Source organism: Mustelus asterias, chromosome 3 (assembly GCF_964213995.1).
Source record: "Mustelus asterias chromosome 3, sMusAst1.hap1.1, whole genome shotgun sequence".
In the NCBI taxonomy this organism is placed as follows: Eukaryota; Metazoa; Chordata; class Chondrichthyes; order Carcharhiniformes; family Triakidae; genus Mustelus; species Mustelus asterias.
In genome coordinates, this window is record NC_135803.1 from 48,296,160 (window position 1) to 48,318,553 (window position 22,394).

General features: G+C 38.6%; 1 protein-coding gene across 3 annotated transcripts in view; it reads right to left on the minus strand.

The window, feature by feature from the left end:
* Window positions 1-9,717: 9,717 nt before the first annotated feature.
* The window catches only part of LOC144490898 (calcium-binding protein 39), a 73,093-nt gene continuing 60,416 nt past the window's right edge, over window positions 9,718-22,394 (minus strand). For 2 of the 3 annotated variants that reach the window (XM_078208586.1, XM_078208592.1), the window contains 5 exons: window positions 21,739-21,907; window positions 21,371-21,430; window positions 15,773-15,838; window positions 13,870-14,013; window positions 9,718-12,751 (listed from right to left, as the gene is read on the minus strand). In XM_078208586.1, coding sequence (XP_078064712.1) covers window positions 12,563-12,751; window positions 13,870-14,013; window positions 15,773-15,838; window positions 21,371-21,430; window positions 21,739-21,907 — 628 coding nt within the window. In that variant the 3' untranslated portion in view covers window positions 9,718-12,562. The remainder of the gene's footprint in view (window positions 12,752-13,869; window positions 14,014-15,772; window positions 15,839-21,370; window positions 21,431-21,738; window positions 21,908-22,394) is intronic. The other variant, XR_013497365.1, reaches the window with a different exon arrangement.

Genomic DNA, 22,394 nt, shown 5'->3' on the forward strand with positions numbered 1-22,394 from the left:
TAAGAGCATTAGAACGTGCTTTTTTTTGCAAATGTCACTTTTATTTCAGACAACATAAAGCAGTATTAAATTTCAAAACATCCTTGTGTGCTCAAGGTGGAAGATGCGAGTGGTGGGAAATAGGTTTTCAAACAGAGGTGCTAACATTTGTTGATTTGGAAATATTGAATACGTATTACAGTTTGCAGTATTAGTCCACCATATCAGGTGTTGTTTTAATGGGTTATCAGTTTAGGTACAATATTGAAACAAGAAGATCAAAGCAGCCTGTTAGCATGGAAAACGCTATAGCGTTTAACGCATTTGGGTGTCTGGAGAAGCAGAATGAGCCCAAGCACAGGCAGCCCCGAATGCATAGGGGCAAGGAGAGACTTCACCTGTGCGCAATTTCAGTGATAGCCTTTTGCTTTTAATTCATTGTTCTGCCTCTTATATATTCACATCTGTAAGCTGCATCCCTAATTGTGATAGTTTTTCCATTGCATTGCGATAAATAGCTTTTTTTTCATTGGTTTCTCGCCAGTCCAGAGTACACCTCTTCCTGTGGCTTAAGTTGGATGGAGAATTCTACCAGTTCCACAAAAACGACCAGCCCCATGGGTGGTACAAACGCCTTTATTCATGAATGATTGTGGAGTCTGTCCCTTTAAGACAGCACAGCAGAAAAGGGTCACCTGGCTTGAGGGACCAATGACACCAGAAGGTGCAGTCCTCTCTCATGCAGAATCATCCAACAATCATTTAGTAAGCATGTAAGAACTGGAGCACTGGAACAAGGCAGCCTTGGCCACAATCCCCTGTAACTGATTTCTCTTTATCAATACTTTTTGTTCCCAACAAAACCTGCAGTGTTTTGACAGCACCCGAGTGGTAGGTAGCATATGCTAGTACAGCCCCCTCCTCCTCCCTTGTCAACATTATCTTGAACTGAATAATTCTTGAAAAGAGGGGACCTTGGAAAACACAGACATCTACAACCGCACACGGCAGTAGCATAGGAAGTATATGAACCCAGCAAAGAAAAATGAACAGAGAAATAGTGACCAAGAAAAGTAACTTGACCTGCTACTAGAGGCAGCATGACATGCGTAGTTATTAATTTGTGAATTGAGCCAAGATATACTATAAATGTGATTGCAAAAATCATCTTGACTTGTTTTTGGCCTAATCTAAAGTTTAAAAAAAAGATTGTAGTGGCTACAAGATTAGAACATCCAGTTCACATACCAAATGATACTATTACAAAACCCAGTCATGCACAAAACCCAATATGCCTGAACATTGAGTAACAGTGGTAGACTGACCATAACACAGTTTGCTTGAGAGAGTTATCAGTGATGTTGAATTTGAAATCTAAAGCAGATAGAAATTTCTAACAAGTCAGGACAAAATTTCTGTGGCGTGGTCACATGAACTGGTTAAACTAGCTGAGATGACAATGCTTTTTTCTCTGTGAATGCTTTGGTGAAGAATTATCAGATTGGAGCTGGGGATATCTGGCTGACACAGTAAGATATCTGTATTGAGTGTTGAGTTTCAATGTTATGAACAAACATCAGAAAACAACCATGAGTCAGCTTACGTACTCAAATATAATTGAACCAGAGGTGAAACCACCAATTTTTCCAAAAGGTTAATTAATTTAATTATTCATTCATTTAATTCAAAGGTTAACTAGGATTTCTATTCAGAAGGCTGAACATTACAAGCTACAAAGAAAATGGGGTCAAATTGTACTGGAACAATACATGGTTGCCAATGCATAAAGCAACTAGCAAATTCAGGGATGAAATGTTACAAGGTTAATTGCCAATCTCCAGAATTTGCTGGTGTTAAAGGCATTCTCTTGACCTTAGTCACCCTATGATTTTTCGGACATGCTGGATTTCCACAAATTAACCATTAAAATTAGGGTTGAATTAATAGCACAAATACCCCAATGATGTGTTAATTGTTAGTACAATGCCATTAGGCTGTATCAGTTGCCAATGTTACACTTGTGCAGTTGTATGCATGGCTGTCATCTTTATAGCAGACAGTGTGCAGCAGGGCACATGTATGGCCATTACAGTCTGGAAATGCAAACATTACAGCACGAGGCTGCATGAGGTTAATACCTTCTACTGAAGAGAAAGAGTCTCTTTAATGTTTGCAGTTGTGGTTAACCTGCAGTTTCTGTATCTCCAGCTCCAGAGCCTCTTCCTCTTAATCCAGGTCAGTAACCAGGAACAAGCAATGGAGCTGCAAAACAGAATTACATTATAAAACTAAATTCACCACTGAGCCAGAGGGGATATTAGGTCAGATGATGAAAAGCTTAGTCAAAGATGTTGATTTAAAGAATGACTTAAAAAGGAGGAAAGCAAGGTAGAGGAGCTGTAGAGAGGGAATTCCAGATGCTTAGGGCCTAACGACTGAAGGCATAATCACAAATGGTGGATGAATTAAAATCACGATACAGAAGAGGCCAGAACTAGACGAGCACAGATATGTTTGTTAACTCTGTTTCTCTCTGCAGATGCCTGCGGGCTAGCTCAGCATTTCCAGCATTCTGTTTTTATTTCAGATTTTCAACATTAGTGCTTTGCTTTTGGAACAATTTAAACTATTCCCTTTCATTCCTGCTTGTAGTTAATTCTTAGAGATCTAAAAATAAACACATTAAATATTTATCTTTTGTCTTTTCCTCTCAAAGAATTTGTTGTCAAAATAAGTGAATGAATGGTGGCTGATCATTATTTATATCTTAATACAACTTAAAGCAAAGGGTAGATGTACAGTTAAATGCCAATATCTCAGTCTTGTGTTGCACCACTCCACCCATTAGCTTTGTAAAAATGGCATTTTGCTGCCTGGCTCACCGTCAGCATGTACTGAACATGATGGGAACAGCAGTGTTTGCGCAGTATATACAAAGACAACATTCATTGACAAACGAAAGAGGCATGATTCAATAGTTAGAACAGTAGGAAATTTTAATTATCCAAAAACAAATCAGTAGAGAATGTGTTGAGAAAGGATTTTCTTGGATAAAAGTTTATTACTCCCAACAGGGAAGCACAAACTGACTAAGGTCTGGGTAATTAGACAGCAAATGTAAGGGAGCATGTGGAAGCAGAGACCACTACATAATGCAAATTGAGAAAAAGGAAAGAATGTTTGATTTGGAAAAAATATATACCGTGATGAAAAGAGGCATTGCCCAAATTAAGTGGAAAAAAAACTGGGAAATAGAATTGTACATGATTGAGATATTTAAACAGAGGCTTAACCCATAGAAATTACATGTTCCAATTACAAAATATTTTGAAGGCCAGGATCTGACGGATCAATAGGTGGATTCGATCAAATCTTAAACAGAAAAAGTGCTTGCAGTGCAGATAATGAAAGTAGTAAAAATACAGAAAGCGACAAAAAAGGTTAGCAGGGCTAAGAGCAAGTATGAGAGAAAATAAGCAAAATCCATTAAAAAGGTTTTCTATGGGCATTTTAGTACCGTGATAGTATCTCCACTCTTACCATTACTAACAGATTAGTGACAAAGCATGCAATGGAAAAATGAGGTGGAAACAGATACAAGTATTTTGCCTCAACATTCACAGATGAGGTAGATATTTAAATTGTAAAACAATTAAAAGTGGGTGTCAAGAATAGCTGGTTAAGAATACAGTCCAAAAACAATTATTTCAAGAAGTTACACACAATAGTTAAAACAAATCGCTACAGCCTAATGGCTTGCAACCAGTTATCCTGAGAAGATGCAGCAGCTCCAACAATAATTTTCCAAAATTCTGTAGGTAGGAAAATTGTTTCAGAGAACTGTAGGCTTAAAATGTGACTTCCCTTTTCAAAAACAAGCAGTATAGGCCAGTTCGCCTTATTTCAGTTATTGGTAAATGACTAATCGCTAAAAACAGGATGAAATTACTCAGCAACTGGAGCCACAAGCACTATTCAGGACAAAGAACAAAGAACAGTACAGCACAGGAAACAGGCCCTTCGGCCCTCCAAGCCTGTGCCGCTCCTTGGTCCAACTAGACCAATCGTTTGTATCCCTCCATTCCCAGGCTGCTCATGTGACTATCCAGGTAAGTCTTAAACGATGTCAGCGTGCCTGCCTCCACCACCCTACTTGGCAGCGCATTCCAGGCCCCCACCACCCTCTGTGTAAAAAACGTCCCTCTGATGTCTGAGTTATACTTCGCCCCTCTCAGCTTGAGCCAGTGACCCCTCGTGATCGTCACCTCCGACCTGGGAAAAAGCTTCCCACTGTTCACCCTATCTATACCCTTCATAATCTTGTACACCTCTATTAGATCTCCCCTCATTCTCCGTCTTTCCAAGGAGAACAACCCCAGTCTACCCAATCTCTCCTCATAGCTAAGACCCTCCATACCAGGCAACATCCTGGTAAACCTTCTCTGCACTCTCTCCAATGCCTCCACGTCCTTCTGGTAGTGCGGCGACCAGAACTGGATGCAGTACTCCAAATGTGGCCTAACCAGCGTTCTATACAGCTGCATCAGCAGACTCCAGCTTTTATACTCTATACCCCGTCCTATAAAGGCAAGCATACCATATGCCGCCTTCACCACCTTCTCGGATTTGTGGACTTGCACACCTAGGTCCCTCTTTGTTTCTATACTCCTGATGACTCTGCCATTTATTGTATAACTCCTCCCTATATTATTTCTTCCAAAATGCATCACTTCGCATTTATCCGGATTAAACTCCATCTGCCACCTCTCCGCCCAATTTTCCAGCCTGTCTATATCCTGCTGTATTGCCTGACAATGCTCTTCGCTATCCGCAATTCCAGCCATCTTCGTGTCATCCGCAAACTTGCTGATTACACCAGTTACACCTTCTTCCAAATCATTTATATATATCACAAATAGCAGAGGTCCTAGTACAGAGCCCTGTGGAACACCACTGGTCACAGACCTCCAGCCGGAAAAAGACCCTTCGACCACTACCCTCTGTCTCCTATGGCCAAGCCAGTTCTCCACCCATCTAGCCACTTCTCCTTGTATCCCATGAGCCTTAACCTTCTTAACCAACCTGCCATGTGGGACTTTGTCAAATGCCTTACTGAAATCCATATAGACGACATCCACGGCCCTTCCTTCATCAAGCTAGAACATTTACTTTGAACCTTTGTTTAGATTGTATAGTGTGCTGAGTTGCTGAAAGATGTGAAGATAGGAATTATTGAAAATAGAAACAACACTGCAACTTTAAATTAACACAAGGACTCCTTCCTCTGGAAGCTGTGGTCTTCAGCTGATAATCAAGCTTCATAAGCAGATTGGTAACAAGCACAGCATTTGATTATTTTTTAAAACAACTTGCATTTTTATAGCACCTTTTAACATAGAAAATGTCTCAAGGCAATATGGAGGTACAAGAGTAGGTAAAGTCAGAATTTTATTTTTATCATCTTAATGGAAATCTAATATTTGGTCTCTTTTTGGTCTGATACCAGAATGTGAATGGTTTCATCAGAAACAGGAGAGAAAACCTGACTGGCCAGAGGATTGAATTGATGTCACAAAATCCCAACAAGCCCTTTGAGATTGAAGTTAACTTAACTTTTAGCATAAATGTAATTATTCAACATTTAATATACTAGAACAGTATTGAAATTATTGCATCACCTCCCCCCCAAAAACATGATATTCAATGTCACTTTAGCACAAATTCAATAGGACAAAATGGAAATTATATAGGCATGACAGTAAAAAGAAAAGATGCTCCTTAGACCCCAAGTAGAGCCAATCATTCTACTTGCCATTATACTTTTGTCATGCTTTGTATGAAAGAAAAACCTGCTACCTGCTGGGCTCTTTTGCCTCACTCCTTTTATGAAACCCCAGATTCTCTTTTTTTGAAAGGTATCCCTTTAAACCCCAAAAGAAACGAACAATTTTCGAAAGGGGTGGGGAGGTATTAATTGATATTCTTGGATATGACATAATTTCAGTAGTTACGATTGGCTGAAGTTGCTATGTTGAAGAAAACTGGTGGTATCCAGTCTGAACAGATCGTTTAGAACAAAGAATGTGTAGATCCATCTTCTATTTGGCAATAAGAATAAAATACAACACCAGACACTCGTAAATCTATGTGCAAGCGAGCTTAGAGACTGACTTCTGAAAGCAATGTGAATAGCTCAGGCATGCTAAAGAGCTGTGTGTTTGAACCGAGGGCCAGACCATGAACAATGTGTAGAGGTTGGCCAGTTAAAAAGGAACTCTGGAAATCTGCATCTTGAGGCCTGTTACGAGCAATGAGAGGGAGTTCAAAGATATGAGCCTGGTGAGCATCAACTCTATAGAATATGCGTGCCAGTGGAAGGTTTAAGGTGAGAGGGGAGAAATACAAAAGTGTCCAGAGGGGCAATTTTTTCCACTGAGGGTGGTGTGTCTGGAACAAGCTGCCAGAGGCAGTAGTAGAGGCGGGTACAATGTCTTTTAAAAAACATTTAGATACAGGGGAAGGTGTGTATAGAGGGATATTGGGACTAGCTTAGGGGTTAAAAAAAAGAGGCGGCATGGACAAGTTGGGCCGAAGGGCCTGTTTCCATGCTGTGAACTTCTATGACTAAGTGACTCGAGGGCCATACCCATTGAGTGGAAAAGTGAGAGATCCTTAATAGAGAGTTGGAAAGACAGATTGCACATGGTGCCACATTTGTGCAGGAAGTGACAAATGTATTTGTAACTACACAAGACAGCTTTGTTGCTCAGTAAGTCTTGTTTAACCTTGCCCTATTTAATGTTGCCCTCTTTTTAGGTCGCGCTTTAACATTAACTTCCCCAATGGGTGCCTGTAATCTCAATGAAGTGCTCACCCCAAAGCCCCTTCCCAACTGCAGCCTCTCCTTCCCCCACCGCCCCCAGAACCTGGACTTCCAAGTTGTAGCCTCCTGTCCTCCACTCCCTTACCCACCCTCTGACCAAACCTTCCACTTCCTGACCCACCCTCTCCTCACTTTCCTCTCCTGAACCTAGGTTCCCATTTGAAGATCCAAATCCAAGTCAAAGCTGCTGCTCCAATGTGAAGCACAGGTCTCGATAGTGCATTATTACCAAGCTGTGGCTGCTACAATCCATGTTTATTTCAAATACTCCTGCAATGCAGCTGATCTCCTTGTGGTCAGGAGTATTTAAAAAAATGGATTGTAGCAGCTCCAGTTTGGCACTTTTGCACCATTGGGACCAAACATCCATAACATTGGAGCTCCAGCTTTAAATCTTTCAATGGGAACACATGTGGATAGGGAAACAACAAGAGCGTCAGGGAAGGGAGATGCCACACCTTGGAGATTTTGGGGGAGGGCGGGGGGGTGCAGAGAAGAGGAGGCTACGCAGCAACCAAGAGGATCAGGGAGATGGTTCAGGAAGCAGGATGTACAGCAAACTGACAAAGGTTATTTCACTGACCAATGGAGGAAATTAGCAATGTAAAAAAAAACCTAGAAAAGTATAATAATGTTTTCTGATTTTAAAGTCCTTCAGAACCCAATTACAGTTTTAATAGATTCCTGTGGGAACCAAGGTTTCACAAAGTTGTTTCACTTGAGTTGTGATTTTCAGGAAATCAAACAACCGTAAGCGAGGAATTGGTTTGTTACAGGAAAAGTTTTAACAAGTGATATCTTGTCTATCGGTTTTCTTCCCACTCTTTGGAGATTCCTTACTTTTTGGTATCACTCTCTAGGCATCGAAAATTGGCCTATAGTGTACTAGGTTTGATGGTGAATTTTCTGAAACTTTTTACTGTCACGCAAAATTAATGGTATTTATTACAGTACACACTAGTCACCTTCTCAACCATATTTAGCACTGTGCCTATAATAGGCCTAGGTTCAGACAATTTAATGACAGATTGTAGCTGACTTCGAAAAAAATTGTGGAGGCTTTGTGGTTCTGCCATGAAGAAAAATATATTTTTTGTACAATGGTGCAAAGCGAGTCGAGTAATACTCCATTCTTAGGATTTTTTTTTCAGTGTTCTTATTCAGTACTAGCTTGGGGTCAGTTGAGAGAGTTATTGTGCAAATATAAACCTTGCATAATATAAACATTCATGTAGTTCAATGCTGCAGACTGAAGGAACCAAAATGCTTAGGTATCATGTACTTATCTTCTAATCCAATGCAGAAAATTAAATTATAAAAATATATAATTCTGTTAGCAGTGGAGAGACGGTGCACTCTGCACATTCCTGGGAAAAGGCACTTATCTTATGAAGGTTGAACAGGTTGGGCCTATACCCATTGGAGTTTGGGAAAAATGAGGCATGTGATCTTATTGAAACTTGCAAGATCCTGAGGAAACGTGATAGGGTGGGTACCAGGAAGCTTCCTTTTTTTTTAAAGGGAGACTAGAATGACAGGACTCACACAAGAGGTCTCCCTATTAAGACAGATGTGAAGGATTATTTTCTGAGGATTATTTGTATGTACAATTCTCTTGCCCAGAAAGCAGTGGAGGCTGGGTCATTGAATTTATTGAAGGCTAAACTGGATATATTTTGAATAGACAAGGGAGTCAAGGGCTATTGGGGAGGAGGGGAGAAAAGAAAGAGGTGGAGAAGACAAGAAAATAAAGAGACCATAACCAGATCATGAATTTATCGAATGGTGGAGTAGACTCAAAAGGCCAAATGGCCTCCTCCTGTTCCCAAGTCCTAAGCATCTATGAAAATAGTGGTCGAGATTTTGCAGTCAGTGGTAAAGGGACCATGCTTACCATTGACTTTGAAGAAAACTTCCACAAGGATTTAGCTAGCTTTAGGATATCAATTCCATTTTGATGCCACCGAAAGAGGATTTCTGACATCCATCCAGCAGGCTGAGCAGCCAGATTAAGAAGAGTTCTCAGACATCAAATTGTGACGTAAAAGCACTTTCACTTTTTAATCATTTTATATAAAATAATGATTGGTCCATACTCATGGGATTAATTTAACTGAAGTGTCAAATATAAAAAGTAAAATAGTTTTAAAATGTGGAATTTTATAATGAAATAGTGGGAATGACACTCCAGATTTGAAACCAGTAGTAATTCACATTCAGTAGTGTAATCTAGGGCATGGTTAAAAAAAATCTAATTCAACAAGGATTTTTTAAAAAAAAGTTTTCATAGCAAGTATTGTCCATAACAAGTCGCACACCTGCAAAAACTGCATCAGCACACCCTGTATAAGAGCATGGTATCATTCACAGCGACTTAGATCTTTCTATTGAACTGCACTTGTGCAGCTGTCAGTTCCATACAGTAAAGATGGTGAAGCTTGACAGTCTCACTGTCATTATGACAAATCCTGGGTCGTAGTAACCTTCTGTTTGTTAACGGAAGCGTGTAGAATATTTTATTTTAGTGCAGCCTGATAGCCAATACCAAAATGGTCTCAAAAATAGTGCCCTCGTTGAATTTCAGTCTCAAGTGTCCAAATCAGCTACTTTGTCACTGCATGATATTGAAACAATCTGATTCTTATTCCACATCATACCTTAGACTGGAGGCAATCCTTTCTTCAACTTAAGGAAACTGCTTGGAAAGAGGCCCGAATATTGAGACAAATGTACGTGTTAAGATATTCAAGGCTGCTGACAGCTCTTCAGAATTCAAAATTGCAGTTTAGTGATGACTGAACTGCATTCTTCTCCAAACAATACACATCTTTAAATCTTGGAAATAACCACAAACATTTGTACATTTAAATCAAAATTTATTTGCATCCTTGGGGCCAGTCAGATTTTCTGACATTAAATGATATTTTCTAGGGAGACAGGACATGTTTAGCAAGATCTGCTATCTTAAAGCAGTCCTAATTATTCAAAAACTGTGTTCACACCCTGCAGAAATCTCTGAGGGGGCAATGTTTCATAGTACTTGAAGATTCCAGTGCAGCAGCTCCATACAACCCAAGATTGCAGCATCATTCGGGTATATATGGCTTACAAATGTTCTAACCATACTCATGCTATGGTTGAAATGTTCATATATTTGGCATCTTCCTAAAGTGACCTCATGCTTTAATTTCCAACCCAATTATAGTCAGGATTGCACAGCATATTACTCAGCAATACATAGATTCCAATTCTCAATACGATGACATACTTGCAAAACAGCCAGTGCAATAACCAAAATCTTTTTTGCTGAGTTACGTAGCTATCAAGTGATGCATTAGTTACAGGAAAATAATCCCATAGGGCATTTTCAATGAAACAAAAATAACCGGTTCTAGATACAGTGAGGATTGTACACGTATCCTTAACAAGTTTGTACTTGCATGAACAGAGGCAGTTAAAACTGCACATATATCATACTGACAGTGAATGCAGAGCTAGGTAACCAGGTGTAAAATGGAAGGAGTATAGATGTGAGAAGGTTCAGCTAAGCGCGAGGTTTTGTCAACTCCTCAGCTATTGAAACAGTGACATTACTTGCCTGTGGTCAAGTTGTTAAAATATTTTGATATGGTTTAATAGACAATGAATGCAATTCTGACAGTTACGCCACAGGAATTTAAAATATTGACTAATATTTGTTTGATATGGCTAAGTTCACATTAGTGAATCCCAATGAAATATTTCTACAATTAGTATAAAAAGGTCACTCCACCACTTAACATGCAATTGTCATCAGGTGAAAGCAAACAAGAGTCCAGGTTGTTTTATAAATATTTTTTAAACTAGCTTTGAAAAAGCACGTGGGGGTAGTTTATATTGACATCTAGGTTGTTAAATGTGCAGCATTCACAATATACTGAAAAGTATCACCCTATCAGAAAACACTACAAGCAAAGATGTTCTTGAAAATTACACTAATTTTCTTCAAACGTATTCTGACTTAATAAATGTGGAACCCTGCCGCACTGGAATCTAAAAGCTCAAGTACATTTCAAGGCAAGATCTGAAAATCAACTGGATTGAAATGAAACAGCAATACATTTATTAGTAGCTACCATTTTGTTTGGTAAGTTTATATTAAGGACACATAAGCAAAGAACCTTGCTGCAGGCTTATTTAAGCCAATTTTTTAAAAAAGTCCCAACTCTTAACTGAATGTGTAGGGCTCACTATCAGTGAACATAAATCCAGTCTCTTGGGGGGTTCCAGTTTATACATTAGCCTATCCTGATCACAGCAGCCCATTAGCAAATAGCATAAATACAGAATTGGCTTCAGAATGCTGTTCTACTGCAAATATTCATCAGCAATTTCATGTGATCAGCAGAAATATTCAAATAACATCAGCATTCATATGCAAAACTCAATATTAAGTAAATAGTTAGACTAATACAATAACATTCTTCTGCTGTACAAATTAATCATTTTTAGAACTGAGCGGCCTAAGAGTTATGTACAAGGAACCAGCAAATCCCTCTATAATGAAATGCAGAGTTTCAATGCTAATTCCAAAACAAAAAAAGGAATTAAAATTAACATAACTAAAACATGTCTGAATGTGTATATACTTTCAATTCTTGTAAATCAAACTGCCTGTAAAATCTATAAATCAATGAAAGGCCTATGTACATTCTTTTTCACCAATAAGAACAACCCCTTCCCAACAGATTAATTCTCCCGAAAGTTACTTAGTACATTAAGGGGAACAATCACATCCCTTGAAAAAAAACTTTTCATCTACAATTCTTTGCCAGCATTCGGAATTGTGTACAACTATGCAAAGAAATCTAGCTTTTAACACTACATTCTGCAATTATGGAAGGGGAGACACAGCATTTCATCTTTCCATTTTATCACCAAAAGATTTCCTGGTTTTTAAAAAAGGTGCCACAGGTGGAACACGCAATCCACTGGGAAATCTGCCTGCAAAGCACAAGGGGGAAAAAAAAATCTGTCACAATGCTGCAGGCTGGATTTCTCTACAGCAGTCGTGCATAGCTTTGTAGCTTAGAAAGAGAATTTTATCCAGTATTTGATTTCTCTCCCCAACCCACATTAAGGTTTGAGTTTGCTTTTAAACCATTTTGTGAGCAAATGCTAGTAAATGACTTGTGAAAACATACACCATAGAAAAATGTTCCCAGCTAAATTAAATCACAAGTAATGCACCACATCCATAAAGAGAAAAAAATGACATGGATATCCAGCACTTTAATCCTTATAATTATGGTGTATGTTTTTAAAATGTTAACACAGATCAAAGCCATGACCAACTTACAGCAGTTTGCAAGTAAGTGGATTAAAAACCAGGCATGCAATCTCAGTTTTACTGTTTTCCTTCCTTTATCAACCCATTCTAATTTCTAAAAACCTGCTTACATAAACCATGTACCCTCTTCACCATAAGATGGTGTTTACATTGAAGTTACTTTTTTGTCATTGAAACAGACAAAGTCCATGTTGTGCTCTAATACGCAGGAAAGCAGCAGCTAAATTTCATCTTTGACTTCAAAACAAAAAAAACAAAAACCGTTCACTGGACAGCAGATTAGCAGTAATCCATAAGAATCGAAAAAGGGTGCTTGATGTTCAATAATAGACAGCAGTCGCTTAAATTCTGTTCTGTTTTATAACACAGCTTTAGGATTCTTGGGGTGCCGGTCTCTTTAGATCTCTGATTTGTTTGACCAAGTAAGTCTTCTCATCATTGAACTGTTCATCTTCGGTCCTGTCATTCTGGAACTTGCTGAGAAACTCTATCAGTTTGGTCTGGTTTTTCAGCAAGATATCCAGAATTGGCTGAGTCTTGTTGGGATTGGCCACAAACACCTAGAGAGAGAATACACAGCTTTCACCTTTGTAGGACCATCTTTTCAATTAGTATGTGGATACTGACTTAAAAAAAAATCAAATGAGCTATAACACAACATCAGTGTAAACACTGACTATTTTATTTTTGGGTGGTAACCAAAGAGCACTGTTGAATTAGGTAGACATACCTCAAAGTACAAAGTACTCATCTAACAATATTAGGCATGCTTGTAAACAGTTTAAATAACTCTAGTTCAGTGCTAAAGCAAAAACTAACTGCTGTACAACATCCAGTCAATATGGAATTATTTTATTAAGAAATGGATACAACGACGACGAGGGCAATTCCAGCCTAACTTTCCCGTATGGGAACGGTGATCGGCCAAAATATTGGTTATACACATCACTTAATTTCACTTACCAATCAACTCCATGGAGTGCAGCACCGAGATGGGTATTGCACCCTATTCCATGGGATTTGCATTTAGTGAATTAAGCTAGAAAAGCCCGTGTACCGGGAGAATTGAGTGCAGTTGCACATTAAATGAGTCCACAATCATAAAGCAAAGACTCAAGAGGTGGGATAGACCTCGCCTCCACAGTAGTATTAACCTCCTACCAGTCTACCATCTTTAGAAACAAGGTTTTTGACATGCTGAAGAATTCTACTTTTTTCATGGCCCACTTAAAAAACACCTTCTACTGCTAACCACAAGTATATCTCCAAACATATCTAGGTCGTTAGATCAATTCAACAGATTGGATTTTGCCTGTTTTTGAGAAAGCTGTCAATGAAAAAAAAAGCCACAAATGTGTGGCAATTTATAGAATCCATACAGTGCAGAAGTAGGCCATTCAGCCCACTGAGATTCACCAAGGTTAGATGTTTGGAATCAAGCAAACAACAGAATTTCATCCGAGTTATTCAATTCCGGTGGAAATTCTAAACATTTTATAGTTTAATTTAGACCCAAAAAGTGTCATAATTCCTGGAGTGAGATTTCAATTTATGACCTTCTGCCACAGGTAAATTAGCACTGAGCAAATCTGACACTTAACCAAGGCACTATTAAGTCTTTCACCTTACAACTACTTATACGCCCAAATTCCTGCAGATGCGTTACAGGTCCTAATACCTTAAATACATGGAAGGCCTCAAACTGAATGTTGCGGCTTTTGTCTCGTAGCAGATTCATCATCAACTTCAAGTTCTCTGGTTTGCTGATATACTTCGTCATTATGGTGAAATTGTGTCTATCGAGGAGAAGCTCTCCAAGTAACTAAATAACAGAATATTCAAGTTGTCATTTTACATGATAACTTAAGAGAAGAAATTACATTGTAAATGCAGAAAAGCATTAAAAAGGCTTCAAAGTATAACAGTTAAAACTCCTCATTACACAATCATTTCTGAAATCTGAACTTTTAAAGCTGCAGCAAAAAAAACAGCATTATCGCAAAGAAATAAATTTCTATTTTGCTGCAAGTCTGCAAGGCAACAATCTTCAGCTGAGCTTAACCAAATCCAATTGCACATTAAAAAATGAATTTAAAATTCACCACTGAGGCAAAAATGGATTCAAGGATACGTTCAATTAACAACAGGCAATCTGAAGGGCAATCATTTTTACTGTTCTGGACAATTGAGATTGTTTTTTCCATGCCATCTTCCCTTCAGATAACACCATCGTTTGCCATTGTTGCAGATGGAAAACATGCCCTCAGGATTATATCTTGGCGATTGCTTCCTCCAAATTCCTCAGCCTCCCATTGCTAGCAATTTAAATATGAAGTGCTGGGTAGGTAATAAGGTAACTAACCATAGTCCATGAAGGACATAGGCATAGGCATTTCGCTCCATTAAAAGACAGTTAGTTAGAATATTGTTTCAGGGGCACATGTCTTCAAGTTTGGGACAAGGCAAGAATGTCAGCTTTCAAGAACTACAGCTGGTACTGGGTTTGAATCAGTGCCGTTGGCATCATTCTGCACCACTATCTAGCCATCTAGTCAACTGAGCTCATCTGCCCCAGAGTGATGGGTAGAAACTTGGTAATACTTCCACTTACTATCCCCAAGGAACCACTAATGCATTGTGCCAACCCTTTCTAACTTTGTGAAATGCAATCTTTCAGTGCCTTCCTTCCATTTTCCCAAATTCAAAATCAATTTTATCGCCATTTTGTTCTCCACTCCCTAGCAACGAGAAAGCAGAACTGCTCTCAATGTTACTAAATCAGCAACTATCAGGAATACCCTGAAAAGATGCATCTTACTTATGAGGTCAGGGACTTTTGATGATTAATTAGGTGGACATCCTACTCCCCTCCTCCATGTCTATCGGATTGCTGTAATCTGTTGCGGTGGGTGAGTGAAACTTGTATTACGTCTTGCAAAAAGCACCTAACACTACCATATATAATTTCTGTCCCTGCAAATTAGGAATTGTCTAAAGAGGTCAAAGGAACATCTGAACTGTATAAATTAATGAGTACTAGCTTGATGTGATGCTGTTATGGTCAGGGTATTGATAAACAGAACTGGAAAGATTAACTATCGAGATAATCCAACATCACAAACATGCAACTTTTGATTTTTGAGGTCACCTTACAATTATCATTACTGATTAAAATCAATAACTTCTGCAGGTGCAACTTCAAATATCACAATTTAATTAGGTTAGGCAACTTGTGTTTGTGAGAATGAAATGGTATTAAAAGTATTACACCATTTCAGCTCTTTGCATCACCTGCCAACTTTGAGAAATGGAGGCATGAGTCTTGGGGCACAGAATTCAAACCAACCTTGAAATCAAATCAAAATACTGGCCCTGGGAGTAACTGTGGTAATTTCAGAGACTGAATGAAATATGCAATAGCTAATATAAATCTGCAAACAAGGCATTTAACAAATATTTTCAATATCTGAACTCTTACACTAGCGACATTAGTGTAAAGCGCAAGATGGCTATGACATTTGATAAAGTTTTCATTTTGCGCATCTTAAAATGCTCTGCTTAAAACTACATATTTGAATTACCTTCAGTGACTGTCTTTTTGTGACATAATTTTCTGAATGGAGTAGCTTCTCATATTCGCTGAAGAACTACAATAAGAAAGTTATAGACAATTACTCTTCCAGATCAGCTTTCAAATTTTCAAAATTAAACTAATACAAATAACTGTTAGCTGTACATAATCTCCCAAAGTAGCATACATGTAGTACACGACTTGGAGAGATTTGCATGCATACACTTGTATACAGGTACACAGTCATTCTTCAATTGAAAAATATGCAGAAAATTGTACCTCAACTCAACTGCAATTTAATTTTTTTTTTTAAAGTTACATACATATTCTTCTGTACAGTTTTAACTAACATTACTGCCAAACTCTGGTGCATCTAAGAATTAGCTTATTTTATGCACAGCTTATGAAAATATAATCATCTTTCAAATTCTGGATCAATTGCATATTAACAGATGTCAAAATAAATGAGTATTATATAACACTATTTTCTTACCCTTAACACTTGCTTCTCATCACCAAACTGAATTATGTATACATTAGGAAGTCAAATACAGCCATTGCATATTGTGTTTGGAATGACAATTAATTCAATTAATTTAGTTTACGGTCAAATTTGAACCTACGATAGAAGTGCAAGTCAAAAAGCTGTACATAATGGGAACCAGCAATAAACCAGTAAAAATAGGACATTGTTTCAAGAAAGAAATATAAATAGGGCATCTGTGAATTTCAACATTTTCCAATTCCTCAACATTATAATCATGCAATACTATTTTGGAATAGAAGTAACAGATAATATATTTTTTTATCACAAAGCTCCATTACAAGGTACACGGAACAGATACAAAGAAGTGTCACTAGAGGGCACTCCAGTGTAATAATTCTGGGAACTGTTTGAAGCAATCTTTCCTTCAAATTCAAGATAGTTTTCCATTGTAATAGTCAGCCTACAGATGGGTGGATATATTTAGCATTTGAATTTATATAAGGCACAACAATTATTCTGTCTTCCAGGTTGAGTTTGCAGTCCTCTTTAACACTGTCAGTTTTGGTACAAGACATTATATAAATTAATGCTGAACATGAGGAATTAAACATTTATTGATGTCAATTTTCAAGAATTTTCTCCTCAAAGCAGAGTTAAATCCCACATTGTTCTGCTACTTTGCACTCTTCAGGATACTATTCAGTATTGCAGATTTTGATCAAAAATGCTTTCAGCTGATCCATGTCCTTGCTTCTACTTAACTTTAAAACTCCAGCAACATGCAGTATGCAGAACATACACAATCAGAAAATACTGGTACATTCTCAAGGACAAGGAGATGCAACAACTTAAAAATAATCATCCACTTGTCTTGGAATATTAACTCTGCAGTATTCTCAATTTGCTATGTTATGCTATTTAGGATATTACAATCCTTCACAAAACTAATACAGAAATAATTGAAATCATGAGGTGACATGACTCCAGTATATTGATATTTGTTAAGTACAGATACTGCTCAGAAACATATGTGGAAACAGCCCATAGTCAATACACATTACAGCTCCAATAGCAACATATGGGTTAACTTATATGGGGAATAAATAAATTCAGCTTTAAGAATCAAACTTAACAGCTTGTGTATAACCAGGCAACAATAGGTTATAGAAACCACTCCACACCCTCTAATCACAGGCACTTTTCTTTCACTCACTTATGGGGCAAGGCATTGCTGGCTAGGCCAACATTTATTGTCCTTCCCTTTGCCCTTGAGAAGGTGGTGTTGAGCAGCCTTCTTGAACTGGGATGTAGGTACACCCACAGTGCTGTTAGGGAGAAAGTTCCAGGATTTTAACTCAGTGACAACTGAAGGAACGGAGATATATTTCTAAGTCAGGGTAGAGAGAGATTTGGGAGTTTAACCTCCAGGTAGTGATGGTCCCATGTACCTGCTGTCCTTGTCCTTCTAGGTGGTAGTGGATCTTCCCCCTCCAATAACAGGCCTATCCTAACCACCTAACTAGTCCTCAAACCCTTGACTTTGTGCCAGATTCAAAAAAAGTCAGCAAAGTGGAAGTACCCACCACAGCGATGGTTCAATCTTTGTAAGCTGCCTACTTCATGGTCAGTGGCAAGTAACATTCATTGCTTCACTGTGTACTAGAAAATCCAGCCTATTGAAGGGGAGAGCAGGGGAAACATAGAAAATGAGAGCAGGAGGCGGCCATTGGAGCCTGCTTTGCCATTCAATATGATCATGGCTGATCTCCACCCCTCCACCCCCCCCATATCCTTTGATCTCATTTGCCCCAAGAGCTTTATCCAACTCCTTCTTGAAAACAAACAATGCCTTGGGCTCAACTATTTTGTGGCAGTGAATTCCACAGGTTCACCACACTCTGAAGAAATTTCTTCTCATCTCAGCCCCAAAATGTTTACCCGTATCCTTAGATTATGACCCCTGGTATTGGACACCCACACTTTAGGAACATCCTTTCTGCATCTACCCAGTCTAGTCTTGTTTGAATTTTATAGGGTTTCTATGAGATTTCCTCTCATTTTTCTGTACTCCAACAAATATAATCCTAACCGACTCAATACCGCCTCATATGTTAATTCCGCCGCCCCAGGAATCAGTCTTGCAAACCTTCATTGCACTCCCTCTGTAACAAGAATATCCTTCCTCAGAAAAAGAAACCAAAAACTGCGCAATATTCCAGGTGTGGCCTCACCAAGGTCCCGTATAATTGCAGCAAGCATCCCTGCTCCTATTTGCGAATCATCTTGCCATGAAGGTCAACATACCATTTGCCTTCTCACTATCTGCTGCACCAGCATGCTTACCTTCAGCGACTGGTGTACGAGGACACCCAAGTCTTGTTGCACATTCCCCTCTCACTTTAGATCCATTCAGATAATAATCTGCCTTCCTGTTATTGCTACCAAAGTGGATAACCTCATTTATCCACATTAGATGCATCTACCATGCATTTGCCCACTCAGCTTGTTTAAGTCACACAGAAACATCTCTGCATTCTCCTTACAGCTCATCCTTCCACCCAGCTTTGTGTCATCTGCAAATTTGGAGATATTACATTTAGTTCCCTCATCTAAATCATTAATATATGTTGTGATTAACTAGAGTCCTAGCACCAATCCCCACAGTATCCCAATAATCACTGCCTGCCATTTGGAAAAAGACGCGTTTATTCCTACTCTTCGTATCTAATCGCCAACCAGTCTTCTATCCATCTCAGACTACCAACAATCCCATGCACTTTAATTTTACACACTAATCTCTTGTGGTATTTTGTCAAAAGCCTTCTGAAAGCCCAAATAAATCTCATCCACTGGCACTGGGTAGGCGATGGCCTAGTGGTATTATCGCTAGACTATTAATCCAGAAACTCAGCTAATGTTCTGGGGAGCCCAGGTTCGAATCCTGCCACGGCAGCTGGTGAAATTTGAATTCAATAAAAATATCTGGAATAAAAATCTACTGATGACCATGAAACCATTGTCGATTGTCAGAAAAACCCATCTGGTTCACTAATGTCCTTTAGGGAAGGAAATCTGCCATCCTTACCTGGTCTGACCTATGTGTGCCGCCAGAGCCACAGCAATGTGGTTGACTCTCAACTGCCCTCCAAAGGCAACTAAATAAATGCTGGCCAGCCAGCAACACCCCATGTCCCATGAATGAATGAATCTCCCTCATCAACTCTACTCATGACATCCTTGAAGAATTCCAGTAGATCTGTCCAGCATGAATTACTCTCTAAATCCATGATGACTATCTGATTCAACCACTCTTTTCCAAGTACTCTGATAATGGACTCCAGAATTTTCCCCATTACTGACGTCAGGCTGACTGGTTATAACTAATTGCCTATTTTCTCTCTACCTCCCTTTTTAAATGGTGGGGTTACATTCCTCCCTTTTTAAATAGTGGGGCTACATTGGCGACCGCCGAATCCATAAGAACTGTTCCAGAGTCAACAGAATCTTGGAAGATGACCACCAATGCATCCACTATTTCTAAGGCCACTTCTTTAAGTATTCTGGGATGTAGATCATCAGGCCCTGGGGGTTTATCAGCCTTCGATTCCATCAATTTCCCCAGCACAATTTCTCTCCTAATACCAAATCTCTGCTAAACCCTATGTTCTACTAACATTTCTGGTATGCTATGGGTGTCTTCCTTTTTGAAGGCAGATCCAAAGTATATATTTAGTTGGTCAGCTATTTCTTTGTCCCCCATTATAAATTCCTGTTTCTCACTGTAAAGGATCTTTACCAGAATGATAATTGGAGTCAGAGAGTTAAATTGCAATTACACAAACTAAGTTTGTATTCCCTGGAATTCAGAAGGTTAAAAGGCACTTTGATCAAAGTTTTAAAGATAACAATGGGAATAAATAGAACAGATAGAAAAACTATTCCGCTGGTTGGGGAGTTGAGGACTATGGGGCATAATCTGAACATTGCAATGTAACCGGATCTTTCAAAGATGAAATTAGGAAGCATTTCTGCCAAACAAAATGAAGAAGTTTAGAACTCTCCCGCAAATGGCAATTGATGCCATGTCTACTCTTAAATCTCAGATGTGATTTAACATATCTCAGATTTAAGAGTAAGAGATTATGGGGCAAAGATGGGTATATTAAGTTAGGTCACAGATCAACGATGCCATTGAATTGCCTTACTGGTTCAAGGGGGCTAAATTACCTTTCTAATTCCTACAATCATTTTCCAGAGTTCACAGATCTTCTTGCAACATACCGGAAAGCATTTAGTCAAATAAACCACCAGCACCATTGCAAGTTCCTGATGCCAAAAGGCCATAATTGCAAGCTGCCCAAAATTTACATACAATCAGATGTTAGGTGCTTGGCAATTAAATCAAATTTAAGCTTGTATACATCGTGACTCAGGAACACAAACCACAAGACAAATGAAAACTGCAAGAATCTAAGAACAACATTGTAGATCAGTGGCTGCCAACCAGAGATCTGAGACTCAGTTTCAAGACATCTGCCAAAAAAACTGTGACAATTAAAGAGACCAATAGCCTTAATTAGAACTGGATCTTAAGTGTCAGAGCAGAATGGGGGAGTGGCAAAGATAAATCAGTGTCAGGGAACAAATTATAGCATTCAAATATGGATTCAAACTCAATCCCTGACAGACAGGCTATATTGACCTGGCTGCAGAGAGCTCAGGTGCATGTTGCAAAAACAAGGATCACAGACCCAAAATATGTCCAAGTGTTTCAACTGGAGTTCAGATTAAGGCTAAAGCATCTAGGGGTGGACCTTTAGAAAAACAAAACATGAACTCCTAACCTGCAGATCTTTAATATCACTTTTTAAATTAAAATTAACATATTTCAAAATGCCCACTCTCCATACAAATTTAGTGCTGATAGTGGAGCCCTCAATCTCTCTTTTGTCTTCTCTCAACCCACTTCTTCAAAATAAATACGAGAGAAGTTGTTTTTCTTTAAAACAGGGCCATGCCATGTTTTAAAACAGGGCAATGCCATGCTAAAAAGACCAAAGTTAAAAATGTCATTCAAATGTGTCCCCTCCCTACGCCCTAAAGCAACATACTCTTACTTACTCGATCGTAATACTGTTCCAAAAATTCTGCACTCAGTAGTTTGTGCCGTGTAAGTAAATCCTGGAAATAAATCACATCTGTAAGTCAATATCAGAGCAAGAGTAAGTGCAATGGTACAAAATTGAATCACTTTATAAATAAAGGGCTAGTTAGGCAAAAACAGGGCTACCTCAGCACACTCAGGGAATGGCAAACTTCTGTGAAATATGTAGCTACTGTTCCATAATGCAAACATTAGTTGTAGCTATTCAAAATATTTAGTGCTTTAGATTAGGTGCTTAACATATGTGCCTTCTCCAGAACAAAAGATATTTGCACCTTAAAGTGACAATGGGAAAAGAAACTTAAAAATATGATGTGTGAATTACCTTGAATGTGGCAAATGCATCCGAAGCGATGTCAAAAGTTGACATTTCAACATATCTGAAGAAATCATAAAATTGCTCAGCCCACAGAATAACTTTTGCCAATGGTTCATGCCGGATACATTCACGCAGCATAATACCGCAATTAAGAGCGATTTCTGGCGATTCATACCTAAAGAGAGAGAGAGAGAGAATCTTTACAATGCACAAGAGGTCAACTTTATCTATACCTTGCAATACTGTATTAGATACTATTTTAGAACAGATGCCCAAATGTTTCCAGAGTGCTCCCATGGTAAGGTTTGCTCTAATTTAGTGCAATGAGAATTTTGCAAATAATGCTTCTCGCAAGTTCCACTTAAATGTTCTTTTGATTACTGATTAACTTGTGTGTAACTTTGGCAACTAATCCCAGGACTACAAAGCAAATGAATGGAGCATCTAATTTTCTTTCAACTCTCAGGAGTCCACAGTATAATTTGATATTAAATAAACAACTTGAAATACAAGTTCTAACACTACCATTTCATTTGTGCACATTACAAAACACACGGATTTAAAATTGCGACCAAAGTCTACAGCATTCAAGAAAGCATGAGATGATCATTTGATTAGACGATGTTTTGAATAAAAACAATGTGCAAAGGCACAGGGAAAAG